At 42.4% G+C, this 13,159-nt stretch overlaps 1 protein-coding gene and 3 non-coding genes across 4 annotated transcripts in view; all 4 read left to right on the forward strand.

Annotated features, from left to right (window-relative positions):
- NOP58 (NOP58 ribonucleoprotein) overlaps positions 1–13,159 on the forward strand; it is a 25,145-nt gene continuing 11,986 nt past the window's right edge. The window contains exons 1-9 of the mRNA XM_033064846.2: positions 1–103; positions 3,488–3,564; positions 5,252–5,304; positions 7,145–7,269; positions 8,266–8,402; positions 9,429–9,493; positions 10,783–10,917; positions 11,803–11,948; positions 12,937–13,063. Coding sequence (XP_032920737.1) covers positions 59–103; positions 3,488–3,564; positions 5,252–5,304; positions 7,145–7,269; positions 8,266–8,402; positions 9,429–9,493; positions 10,783–10,917; positions 11,803–11,948; positions 12,937–13,063 — 910 coding nt within the window. The 5' untranslated portion in view covers positions 1–58. The remainder of the gene's footprint in view (positions 104–3,487; positions 3,565–5,251; positions 5,305–7,144; positions 7,270–8,265; positions 8,403–9,428; positions 9,494–10,782; positions 10,918–11,802; positions 11,949–12,936; positions 13,064–13,159) is intronic.
- On the forward strand, positions 5,574–5,662 carry LOC116999109. Its single transcript, XR_004418523.1, has one exon. It is a non-coding gene; the product is annotated as a small nucleolar RNA SNORD70 (small nucleolar RNA).
- LOC116999110 lies at positions 10,083–10,170 on the forward strand. Its single transcript, XR_004418524.1, has one exon. It is a non-coding gene; the product is annotated as a small nucleolar RNA SNORD70 (small nucleolar RNA).
- Positions 12,047–12,130, forward strand: LOC116999107. Its single transcript, XR_004418521.1, has one exon. It is a non-coding gene; the product is annotated as a small nucleolar RNA SNORD11B (small nucleolar RNA).

Here is a 13,159-nt window from a genome sequence, read left to right on the forward strand (position 1 = left end):
CGTGCTCCCGCGAGGTCCGGTCCGGCGGCGCACGCGGCGCCCCCCGCCCGCCGCAGCGATGCTGGTGCTGTTCGAGACCGCCGCCGGCTACGCCATCTTCAAGGTGAGCCGCAGCGCTGGGGCTCGTAGGCGCGGTGCCTCTCGCCCGGCGGGTCGCGGCCGCCGACCTGCTGCGGAGCAGAAGGGAGGGCGAAGGGGAGCGCGTCGGGCCTGCGGTGGGAATTACCGGGAAACGCGGGCGGGGGTGAGAGTGAGGGGTCGAGTAAGGGCCGCCGCATCCCGTGCGGAGGGCGAGCAGGGCCGAGGCTGGGAGTAGAGGGGCCGCGTTGTGAGCGAGGCCTCGGGGATGGGGCTGCCGGAGGAGGCTGAAAGTGCTCGGCGCGCAGAAAGGGAGCTCCTCGGTACCTGCCCAGCATCACCTGTGGCCGTCGCTTCCTCCCCTCTGCCGGCCCGGCTTTGGTGGGAAGTTGCGCTCTCGCGGCCGTGCCCCTTTCGGCGTGTGCGGGGCACCCGGGTTTTTGGGAGTGTTGGCCGCTTTCTCCGCTTGGCGGTGCCCTCGTGGCCGGCGCTCCGGCAGAGCCCCGCGGGTGCGGGAGGGGGCGCGTGGGAGACGGGCAGCGCCTCCCTGGTGTGCCCGGGGCGCGCCCTACGGCGGGAGTCGCCGGGAGCGGGAGGTCCCTGCAGGATTCCCGTGTCCCGACCTCGCTCTCCCAGAAGGGGAAGCAGACACCTTCCCAGGGCTTTGCCAGCCTCCTGACCAGGTGGTTCAGGACTGCGGCTTCCCTAGGCTTTGCATATGCCTAAACTAGAGCTGCTATGGTGTCGTGCTCCTCTCTGGCTTTTCTCTTGCTCGAGTGTTGATTCCTTACAGTTTTACCAACTTGGTCATAGTTTGATCGCAACATCCTTGTTTTTTTTCCCCTCCAGCTTAGTCTTAGGGTTTAGCTTGTGCAAACATGAGTGCAGGTGCAGAGAGAGGAAGGCTCTGATTTCCTTTGCCTTTGTCTGCAGCAGAACTGCACCCTTGCTGCTCTGTGGAGCACTGTATTTCCTTTCTCTGCCCTGAAACCTTTTCCCCTCATTGGAGTGAAGCCATGCAGTTCTGGCAATATTTTAATATAAATGTTCATATTTTTATTTCTGAAGGTGAAGTAGGCATAAAGCAAAGGTAGGAGGAGGGACATACAGAGAGAACTGCAGGGAGGTTTCTGCAGAGGTGCTGCAGTGTTTGCTGCAGGTCTCAGCAGTTGGGGCTGGCTGTCAGGTGTGCAGTGTGACTGCTGGAGAAATGAAAGCTTGCTCCTGGAAACAAACTGAAGTAGCATGATGGTTCCTGGGATGTTTTTTCTCTTACCTTAGATTTGCATATATATGTACACAAACAAGGCACAGGACTGCTGGAGCAGCTGTCTTGAAGTCTTTATTCCATCATAATCGTAATTCTTATTTTACAGAGTTAAGCGGGGGAGATGGAAACAGCTTCAGCTGCTAACAACAGCAGACGAAGTTCTCTTTGTTACAAAGTTTTTTAACAGCTTTCTAGCCAACAGCATAATATTAAGAGCTGATAAGGATTTACTTAGGCAAATTATAAAGCTGTACATACACCTTGCTTTGAACAATGCTTGCTTGTAATAGCTTAAAATAGTAGATAAAGCTTCATTATTAAGCTTACATATTTGTACTATCTTGCTTAACGTATTTTCCTGAGGCCTATCTCTACACAGCTCACAGGCCTATTGTTTCTTGTCCTTGCATCTTCAGCATTCTTGCATTTCTCCATCCTGAGATTTCACACAGCTTTCTGAGAGTTTTATGCCTTTTCTATTTCCCACAGTAGTATTATATTAAAGTATGTATTTTGAGACAAGCTGTGTTTTTCCTTACTGACTTTGATGGCAGCTGCCAAGTCTGGAAATGCCAAAGCCTCAGCCACAGTGCCCATCTACAGGAAAAAGCCAGTGTTCCTTCCCTGGCCAGAGCAGCTGTTCACCTGCAGCCTTGGGTCACTCTTACACTTGTTTTCATTTTGTATTGAAATGTTCTCTGCAGAGTTTACCTGCTTTTTATTTCCTTTCTAAAGCAGTTCCTGAAGTCTGACACTGCTGAGGGGTTGGGGTGTTATTTGTTTTTTAGTTACTTGAGGGTTGGACAGATTTTGTATTTCTGAATCTTGGGGACAGTTATGGTCACCCCCTTCCAGCAATGAACACAAATGTTTCTTGCCAGCGTAACTGTTCTGTCTTTAGGCCTTGGTGATCAAGAACTGTCTTTGGGAAGCTGTGTAGCTCTCAAATGTTCCCTTGCAGGTGTTGTTGCCCCAGACAGTAAGGGCAAACAGGATACAGCCATGTTCTAGATTTTGGAGGACTTTCCAATTAATCTTACTGTCTTGAAGGACAAATTATCCATAGGCCTGTAATTTTTGTACGCTAACAGTCTCGATTTTAGCAGTTTCTATGTCTTTAGTTTTCTCCATGTGTCCATGTCTGTTTATAGAGGCTGAAAATTCTGTAGGTCTTGGTGTAGGAGAGATGAACTGGGGGAAAGAATCATCTAGCTGAGAAAAGGAAGAGTTGCCCCAAGGTTTTTCTGTGCCTCACAGTCATGTGGGAAGTTAATTACTATGTTTATTTGCTCAGCTACTAATTGAGTTTAAAAAAGACAATCTCCTTCAACTGGGCTTTTAAAATCTGCCAGGGAGCAAAAATCACAATACCAGGAATGATTTCTGCACTGAGTTAAATTGCAATTGCATTGTGGGGACAAAACCACAAGACTGAGTGAGATGTAAAGTTCTTCATTATTGCCCTGAGCAATTTTCTGGGAATTTGCCGTGCACTCTGCATTTTGTGAAATGTATATAGGCTCCAAGAGTGTAAGTGTTAATCTTGTGTTGTTTAAAAGCTGAGGGGGTTCCCTGTGTACAGAGACGGGATTAAGCCATTGCTGCCTCTTAGGTAATTCTTGGCTTGGTTGATGACCAAGCTGTGGTGACAACTCTTCTTTACAGGGATGTTTTTTTTCTTGTTTGGGTTAACTGTGATTAATGAAAATAACGTGGGGGATCACTGCTTTCTGTTAGGTTTCCCAGGTGTTGTATTTTTCCAAAGCAGTGGCAAATTTGAGTTTGCGTCACTGTGGTTATGAGTGAGTCTTGTAGAGGAGATGGAGCTAACCTAGTTTTGATAAAGAAGATAAAGTTTTGCTTTAATGTGCCAGATCCAGGAGGACACAGCCATTATTGAAGAACTTCTGTATTTCAGGTGAAAATAAAAATGTTGCACTATTGTCTCTTACTAGGATAAAGCTTCTGAGAGAGAATGGTGAAAATGGAGATCACTGAAGTTGAGTTTGTTGACTCAGTCAGTGTTTAAACTACTGTGAGGTGTTTGGGTACACTGTAAATGTTTCAGGTTTCCTGGGTTGAAGATGGTTCAAAAGTGAACTGAATACAGTTGTGTGTTGTGGTTTTTTTCCCCTACAGGTTCTGAATGAGAAAAAGCTTCAAGAAGTTGACAGTCTGTGGAAAGAATTTGAAACTCCCGAAAAAGCAAACAAAATGTAAGCAGCTTCATGTGGGATAGCAGTGTGGCTTGTGGAAGGACTACAGGAAGGCTGCCAGTAGTTACACACAACTGAGGTTCAGAAGGAAGTATTGATTTTTGGGTTTCAGTATTGTAAAAGCTGTGAGCAATGATAATGTGAAGTTAGATACTCTGAGATGCTTACAATGGAATATCAATGTGAAAGACATACTTTACAGTGTAATTAAGCAGCAGAAGTCATTACCATGTGTCACCAAAGCAAAAAATTGAACAATATTTTAAGGTGATATGGGTGCTTTGACAAGAACATCCAAGTTTGTAATGCTGGAAGTGTCAGTGAAATGACAGGGTTTTGTGCTCACAGGAAATGCTTTTGGGAAAACTAAAGCTTAATCCAGATGGAGCTATGTAAATCACTGTGAATTGGGAGCTAGTATTGTTGCCCATGAGAGTTAGCAACACTGCACAGTTGCACAGGGATTGCAGTGTCCACTGATCAAGCTGGCCTTTCTAGCAAATTGCCTTAAAGCTGGGGACAGTGGTGGATTCCTTCCAAGTCTGTCTGATGTTTTTATTGGAAGATTTCTAACCAGTTTTAATTATAATGGATGCATCTGAACGAGCTATGCCTTTCATATTTATCGTGTTCTGTAACAGTGCTTAGAGCAGAGGCCACAATATCCCAGATCTGCCAGGTTGTAGTGTGGTTAATCTTGTCCTGGAGACATCATTTTGGCCACTTGTTATACAGGATGTGGCTCTTAATGGGATCTCTACTCTGATAAAAATAATTCCTCTTTTGCCTTTCTGAAAAGGCATCAGCATAAGCCTGAAGCTTTTGTTGGGATCTGCAAATGCTTAACTCAAGTATTCAGCTTTATCTGTGACCTTGCTTCCTTTGCAGATATTTGACTCACAAAGAGCACTGGTTAATCAGGGCTGGATTAGTTAAATGCCTGTCCCTGACAAGGAATTTACTGGATTGAGATAACTTCTTAACTGTAACTATATTATCAACACCACAGCCTGTGTGAGGGGTAGAGGAAGGCTGTGCCTAGGGATCTGACACAGTGTGGTTAAACGCTGTTCAGATGATTCTTGGCTCTGGTCAGCATTTAAGGCATGAAAGAAATTTTTGTTGTTTGTCTTAATCTCAGCTCAGAACTTGTATTCTAACATATAATTACAGGGGAGGACTTGAGGATTCATGGGCAATGAATCAGTTCAAATTTAAACTCTTTGAAGATGCATTTGGTTGAAAAGCATGTTAAATCTGAGCTGTGCAGGCTCTGCATTCCACAGAGGCAGAACATTTCCTTTTGAAGATGAGTAGGAAGATGCTATCATCAGTCAATCAGGGTGCAGTGTTGAAATTTAAATGGATGATGTCTGTCTTTAAATATGAACTACAAAGCAAAAAGCGGGGTTAGGTTTTCTGGTGATGTTAGTCCAAGAAATACCAAATCAAAATACCTCTTTTTTTCTTTATATAACTGCTGTGGTACCCAGCTGAAAAGTCACACCAGACTCAATTAGCCAGTTTAGTGGCCTAAGTCTTTTGTAAGGGTCTACATTTTGATCTCTGCTTTCATGAAGCCTAAGGGAAAAGAGGAGCTATAGTAGCAGAGGCAGAAAAAAGAGAAAATGGTCCTAGCAGGTGGTTTATGTATACTTGTTTACACACTTCTATTTTATTTCTGTAGAGTAAAGCTGAAACACTTTGAAAAATTTCAGGACACAACAGAAGCACTTGCTGGTAAGTGAGTTAACACTGTTATTGCAAAAAAAAAATCAAATCTGTCATGCACTAGTTCACTCATTACTTACCTGTGTCCATGCTCTTTTTCTTTTCTTAGCTTTGAAATTATAGGTTTTTTTAAAGTGTACTGGTTTTGATGGTTATGAGGTCACCTACCCAGTTTATAGTGCAGTAAAGATGGAATAAAGTCTAGGTTTTTCCTTCAGTGCGTATTTTTAAGCAGCTTACAAATGGGCCCCGTATAAGTTGTGACTAATACATGTAGCCTGTCTGTTGTCAATGATGGATTCTTGTTGAAGCTGAATATCACTGATCTGAGTCAACAATTCGTCACTACCACTGAGACAACAAACAGGTATTAGAGAACATTCACTATTACAGCCACCTGGGTTTAATGGACACTTGTAATGCCTGTGGTTTTCAGCCTAAAAAAGGTCTGTGTTCTCCTTAAATTCAGGATTTTAAGCAAAATGGAAAACCTTATTTTCAATAATTTTTACTAACTCTACACTTAAATGCTTGATGTGTGGTCTGGTTTGAACAGAAATGGTAGGAATTCTAGGTAATAATTCAGAAATGGTGTGACAATTACTGCTGAATGTGCTGTGTGACTTCAGTAGGTGAATGTTGTAGGTCACATGTGTAATTAAAGAGCGATTCTTCATCTTCTCATGCAGTAGGGATAACTTATAAAGGAAGCAAGCAAGAATGGAGACAACCATCAAATATGAGATACAAGTGAAAGAGCTGAGGTTGAAGCTGTTGTACTTTCCTCTCCATGGCATATTTTTTGAATTATGTTGCTTTTGCATAGGTTTGGATTCAGTTCATGTATAATTAGACTGATTAAAAAAAAACCAAAAAAAAAACCAAAAAAACAAACCAACAAAAACATCCATAACCTTCTACTACTTTGCTTCAAGTTGACTTGGCTGTGAAATGGAGAGGTTCAGACTACTTATGGCTCATTTGTTTTGAAGGGAAGACTGTGTATGTGACTGTTTCAAGGGAGTTAGATGCTATTGACCAGCTTGCAGGGTGGAAAATTACCTGCATTGCAGAAGGGTTGAGAGGAAACTCAGCACAGCACTTTGATTGTACTCTTGCATGTTGTTAGGTTCTGGAAAGCAGAAATCAATGGCAGCTACTCTGTTACTGTGATGAAGATTTATCAATCACAGAAGTTCAGTGGAGCACAGAACTGACCCTCAAAGAGAGTTGTATAAGTGCCTGCTTAAAATATATTGTGTGGGATTGTAAAGCTTTTACAGATCTATTAATATTTGAGAATGAAGAACATCCTTTTAAGATTCTCCTGTCTGCATGCTGTATTAAAAGAGTCTGTCTGACTGTCCAGTTTGGCACCATTCCTGGGGCTTTAGATAGTACATTATCATCACCAGAGAATGCAAATAAGCCATTACTCAATTTAGGATATCATGGTTGCTGCCTAAGGGACCAGCAAAATGGTTGGTTAATTAAATGATACACAGAATATTCCCATATAAACTTGCCGTTGGAAATGTTAAACATGTATCTCAAGCATATGCCATACTGTTTGTAGAGATCTTTAAACAAACTTGGCAAAAATAGAACTGAAAACATATGGAGAAAGGAGAGGCAACTGGGAGAAGGGTTTTTGATTTAGGCCCTCAGAGGAGGAAGTATAAAATTTTCTTCTATTTTGATTTTTAGTTATTGCATGGTGAAGTAGTATTGCAGCTCAGACTAGAGCTACTGTGGACATTTAAAATGAATACATCAAATTAGGAGTAATATTTTTACAGGTTTTAGGAGGGAAAAGAAACAGCCTTTTTGGTCTTTTTGTTTTATACAGCATCCACAGCTCTTGTAGAAGGCAAACTCAGCAAGAACTTGAAGAAGATTCTCAAGAAGATAGTGGCAAAAGATGCGCACGAGCAGTTGGCTGTGGCAGATGCCAAACTTGGAGGTGTCATAAAGGTGATCACTGATTTTGCTGTTTTTCCTTTTATCTCATGCTACTGACATGCTATAGTCAGATTCCAGAGATTTTGCAGTTACTGGCAATGGATTATGCTGCCAGTGCTGTGTTTGCAGCATAGAGGATAGTTAATCCTAGGATGAGTACAGGGAAGTTGTCTTGAGTACACAGATGAGTGATATGGTGAGAATGCACTGAGCTCCTCATGTTTGCTTGATTTCTCTCTTAAATATTGGTTAGAAACCCAACAAATAAAAAAATTAATTTTTTGAATTATCCAACCCAGAAAAGGAGTGGAGGGAGGAACCAACCAAAAAACCCGAGACAGGCAGACCCATATTCCTCCCTGACAGATGCAGCAATAGTAGGGTGGTGATTTGTCTTGTTGGGAGGGGGCATTGTTGTGCCTTCCTCGGTGTTCAGGCAGCTGTGCACACCCCTTAGTCCTTGCCTGCCAGAGGAAGGAGGTGGTTCACTGGAGGTGGACTGCCTTTTCCTCTGTCTCTTGGGTGTCAAATATCAGTTTTCCATCTCATGTCCTGTTGCTCCCCATTCCACTGAACTTTGTTCTGACCTCCTCAGGCTTAGGGACTGTGTAGGCTGCAAAATGAGGGTTTAAAGTGAATAATAGCAAGGACTTTGAACTAATTATTCAGTTTTGTTCTCTGAAAAAGACAAGGCCCTCAACCCTCTACCTCTGAATTTTCTTTCTGTGGCCGAACTGTTTCTAGTAAACTTCAAAATCTTGAACCTTAAGTTGAATGTTCTACATAGCAGGTAGAGAATTAATTATAAATCTGCTCTTCAAAGTGGAATATTAACTGTGTGGGGAGCTGGGGGTGTTACTACCTTGAGCATCAAAAATGGATGAAACTTGTGTGATCACAGGGTTGCAGTGGGAAAACCAGTTATAATGACATAAAGCTGCTGGAAGAAGGACTTCAGAGAAATGTTGTATTGTGCCTGATGTTGGACCATTGATTTCCACACTGCAGGAGAAGCTGAATTTGAGTTGTATACACAGCCCAATGGTTACAGAGCTGATGAGAGGAATTCGCTCACAGATTGAAGGGCTCATAACAGGCCTCCCTTCTCGAGAGATGGCAGCTATGTGCCTGGGTCTGGCACACAGGTGAGTTCTTACAACAGCTTTTACATCCTGTCTGTCCCACTCCTGTGTCCCTGGCTCTGCTGCTTCAAGCGTGTCTCAGTATGTGGCATGGCTTCATACTCTGTAAGTCAAGATACTTTTGTATCTGAAATCTTGTTTTACAAAGGAAGGACTTTCCAGTTTGCACCCACCCTGTAGGAAAAGGCTTCATGTTCACCCAAGTGGAAGCTGGTAGTTTTCCTTTTCATGTGATATACGTCAGGGTTTCATCTGGAATTTGTCTGGAGCAGTCAAGGGAGTCATTTAAAGCTCCATTGTCACTAAGATACAAGTTGGAGACCATGATTTGATTACTTGTGCCAGAATAAATACCCATATAATAGATAATGCAAGTACTAAAGGCAGGGTGGTTCTTCCCAGCTTTTTCTTGCTGCTTTTTAGGTTTAGTGGAGTAGTAGTTAAATACAAAGTTGTTGGATCAACACAGGATCAAGCGTCCATTAGCGAGTAAATTTTACATCCATATTCTGATATGAGCTTGTCCCGTCAGAAACCATTGGCAAGTTAGAGAAATGCTTTGCTGTACCTAATTCCTTAAAAGTGTGTTTGCTTAGAAAATGGGCATTAGTACTGAAAATGGACTTTTAAGATGCAAATCTTCACTGATACCAAGAGTCTTTCACTGTAGCATACAGAGAAATTGTTAACATAACCTTAAAGCCAGATGGTAATGGGCTTTCTCAGACAGTGAGAATCTGTTCCAAGAAGTTTCTTTGGTTGCTTCACATTAGTGTTGCTGATACTTGCTCCTAGGGAGGTGCAGTTTTGTGGATTGCCTCCAGCTCTGCCCAACTGGAAATGCTGTTGACAAATACATTTTGTGTCAGTGTGCCTTCTGGCCACAGCTGAGAGCAGTCAGTGTCACAGAACTGAGTTTGGTTTCAATGAACCTGTGGACAACTGTAGTCATGTTGAAAAGGAACAAGTGGAGCATATTCTGCAGCAGGATGTCAGGATGCTGATGAAACTGTATTTGTGTCTCCTCAGCCTTTCCCGATACAAGCTGAAATTCAGCCCAGACAAAGTAGATACCATGATTATCCAGGCAATTTGTAAGTATATTTAAAGCTTAAATTATTAATGGATTTGGCTTAGGATAGCTGACTCCTTTACATTGACTAAAAAGAAAAGTATTGCTGTCAATTTCCTCCTAGGATGTCATAGTAAATTGGGCACTGATGTTCAGCTAAGCATAAAGTGTGTTTTCTCAATAGGGTTTTCCACAAAGAGGAACATTTTTAGGGTGATACAATAAACTGGCGTGCACTTTTTCTTAGCATAGAAATCAGCTGAACTACAGGCAGTGTTGGTTCAGTCCTCTGAGGGCTTTCCTTCCCAACATGCCTCTCTTCTGAGTGGTGCTGGGAGAATGGGTCTCACAGGACAGCATTTTCTGACCCATCATTTAGGTGGTGTCTTGCATAGAGGGCAATGTAGAAATACACTCCTATGTTAGGTGTGTAAAACACTGCAGTGTGTAATGCTGTATTTTGTCTCCTTGCTTTCTAAATGGAAAAAAGACTGAAATTGTTAAAGCAGCTAGGAAAGCCCATTCCTCATTTTTCCTTGAGGACACACACATCATAATCTGGACACTTGCTGTGAAGCAGTGGTGAGGAATCCTGTTTGGAATATTAATTCCCATCTGTTGCCGATGATGAAACATACTTTAACTGAAATTAATGATGTAATTCAGTTCCTTCGTCACTACCACTGAGGCAACAGATGGGAATGTTGGTATTGCATTAGCAGGAAATATTTTAACCTCAGGGCCCTCTAGCAATATATGCTGTGGGTGCTCTACTCTAATAAACTATAAATCTGGTTATTTGTCATATCTAGTAAACGGTGAACCGCTGGCTTTATATTTGGTATATTTATATTATAGCAGCAACTAAAAGGCTTGCTTTTTAAAATCAAGTAATGGGATACAAGATCAGTTTGTTACCACTAAAACATTTTTTCCTCAAAGTTAATTGGATGGCTACATTTTACATCAACTTTGTGTGTAACATTTTGGCCGACTAAGAGGAAGGATAACTGGCTACTGTGCTCCTTCTAGGGGAATGTCCTTAGCAGCTGTTAGGGAGTTTGTCCAGGAGGGTCTCAGTGATAAAACTTAGAGACCACACTCATGGGAATTCTAACATTTCTATATTGTGGTATTATGCAGTTCTCTGAAAAGTAAGCACTTCTAGTGTACTGCAGTTTGGTTTGTTCCAGTATTTATAGAGTGAAATACTTCAGGTAATCTCCCTTTACACTGTTTAAATTGGTTTATTTGAGAGTACCACATTCTCAGGTTACCATTTTAGAAAAAGAACTCCATCCTTTCTTTTAGCGCTTCTTGACGACCTGGACAAAGAACTGAATAACTACATCATGCGCTGTCGGGAATGGTACGGCTGGCACTTCCCTGAACTGGGCAAAATCATCACGGATAACCTCATGTACTGCAAATGTGTGCGCAAAGTCGGTGAGTGCTGAGGGCAGCCGAGCCTGGGGCATGCCAGTGAGCAGGGCCTGAGTGGCACTGGTGTGAGAGCCACTCACTGCTCATCACCCTGAGCAATGCTGCCTTCAGCAGCAGGGCAGATGGGGCCAGCAGAAAAGGAGGGTCTGTTTGCATCTGGATGTTGGTGCAATCTGCCATTTGGAAGCTTAAGTGAAAGCTAATGCCACATCACCAACCAGTCCTTCATGGACCACCAGCACATCTTAGAATCACAATTAGTCAGCAGACCACTTTGGAAATTAGCTCCTAAAAAACAGATGTACAGAGAAGTATTGCCTGTCTCTGGATGTTCTGGAAGATGGCAACTACTAGAACTACTCATAAGAGCAGAAAGAATGACTGCTATATTTTGGACACTTGCCTCACCTCTTGGGCTCATATGCTTTGTATTGATGATTTTTTTATTTTGCTTGGTTGGTTTTTTGTAATAATGAAGTTTGCAGTCCAGAGAGAGACTTGTGGTTTTAAGGAGCTTTTTTCCCCCCAGTTGCAGAAACAATTAAATAGATTTTTTTTTTTTAGTAGTAAGTGACTGCTTCCTGGAATTCTTTTCTTGTAATATTGTCGCTGAAAATTTTGCAGCAACTAGCTACTGAAAAGGTGAAGTGTGTAGTATGGGCTTTCAAGGGTTTTCTTCTAGTTTCAAATTTAATATTTTCCAACCATTCCTAGCTGGCATAAACATAAAGTCAGAGCACTGACATATATTTTAGGAATTTGGAATACTGTGATGGCAGACTTGACTCACTGTTTTTATTTTGGCCTTTTATCTTCATCTGTTTCTGTACTTTTTTTACTAGTTCATCTCGCCCCCAGCACAAACATGCTTTCATCTGTCCCCCACAGGAGACAGAAGCAATTTTGCTTCCTCTGATGTTTCTGACATCCTACCAGAGGAGCTTGAGGAGGATGTGAAGGCTGCCGCTGAGATTTCCATGGGGACAGAAGTATCAGAAGAAGACATAAACAACATAATCCATCTCTGTGATCAGGTATGTACACATGGATGGATAGGAGTAGGACTCTACTGCAGCTGTTTCAGAGCCACTTCTGCCAAGGAAAGCTTTTCCCAGGGCAGTGCTAACGCTTGTGATGGCAGTGATGATTTCTGTATTGTTGCTCTCCTGATGTTCAGACATGAGGGTGCACAGTCACTACCTCATCTGAGCCATCTCAACCTGCTGATGTCTGCACAAGGCCTTCTGAAAGTGGCAGTCTTACTTTTGGGAGGAATTTTGGTATCATTGTACTTGTAAGTATTTGAGATAATAGCACTGTATAGCTTCTTTTTAATCTGTCACTGTGGAAGCTAGGTGATAAACCCTGGGTTAAAAATGGACCACTGAAGCTCCAAAAGAAATAGGAGTTCTACCCTGCTCTTGTCTGGGCTGTGTGTGAACACCCTATGACTTCAGTTGTGCCAATTGGATCCCTTTGTCACTTTACCAGGGAGTGGCAGGGTTAGGAGTTCCTGTTCTTGGTCTAGACCAGGCTGCTTTTTGTGCATTCTAATTGTGTATATTTGTATGGAACAAGAAAAGAGCATATATCCCATTTCGAGAATGGTGGCAAAGATTTACATAGAAACTGAATATTCCAGAGTTTTGTCCTAAAGAAAATGTCCTAAGTATTTTTGTTCTGCTTCATTGTCTTTGGCTTTTTGTCAGCTCCTTTATCAGGAGTTTTGCTGAGAAAATAAGTTGCATAAGGGAATAAGCAGAACATATTCAATATATTTCATGGATGTAGCTGTGCTCTGGGAATATGCCCTATATAAGGCTTTCTGTAACTCTGGCTCTTCGCTGTTTGCATTTTGCAATTTGTTAGTCTCCTACATTGGAATTCTCAGCACTTCCTCCTTTACTTATTCCTAAATAAAGCACTTCCTCCTTTATTTATTCCTAAATAAAGAGCAATGTATCTCTTACTATTTTTTGGTCAGCTGAGACTGATACTGTAACCAAACTCTCTCTGTGCCAGGTGATTGAAATCTCTGAGTATCGGACACAGCTCTATGACTACCTGAAGAACAGAATGATGGCCATTGCTCCCAATCTCACTGTCATGGTGGGAGAGCTGGTGGGAGCAAGGCTCATTGCTCATGCAGGTGGGTTACAGTGGTCAATGCAAATAAATCTTAGGTGACCTCATTAGAGATTTTCTCCAAGAAGCTGGTCAGCTAAAAGCATTATGTAAGGCCTCG

Source organism: Catharus ustulatus, chromosome 7 (genome assembly GCF_009819885.2).
Source record: "Catharus ustulatus isolate bCatUst1 chromosome 7, bCatUst1.pri.v2, whole genome shotgun sequence".
Taxonomy (NCBI): Eukaryota; Metazoa; Chordata; class Aves; order Passeriformes; family Turdidae; genus Catharus; species Catharus ustulatus.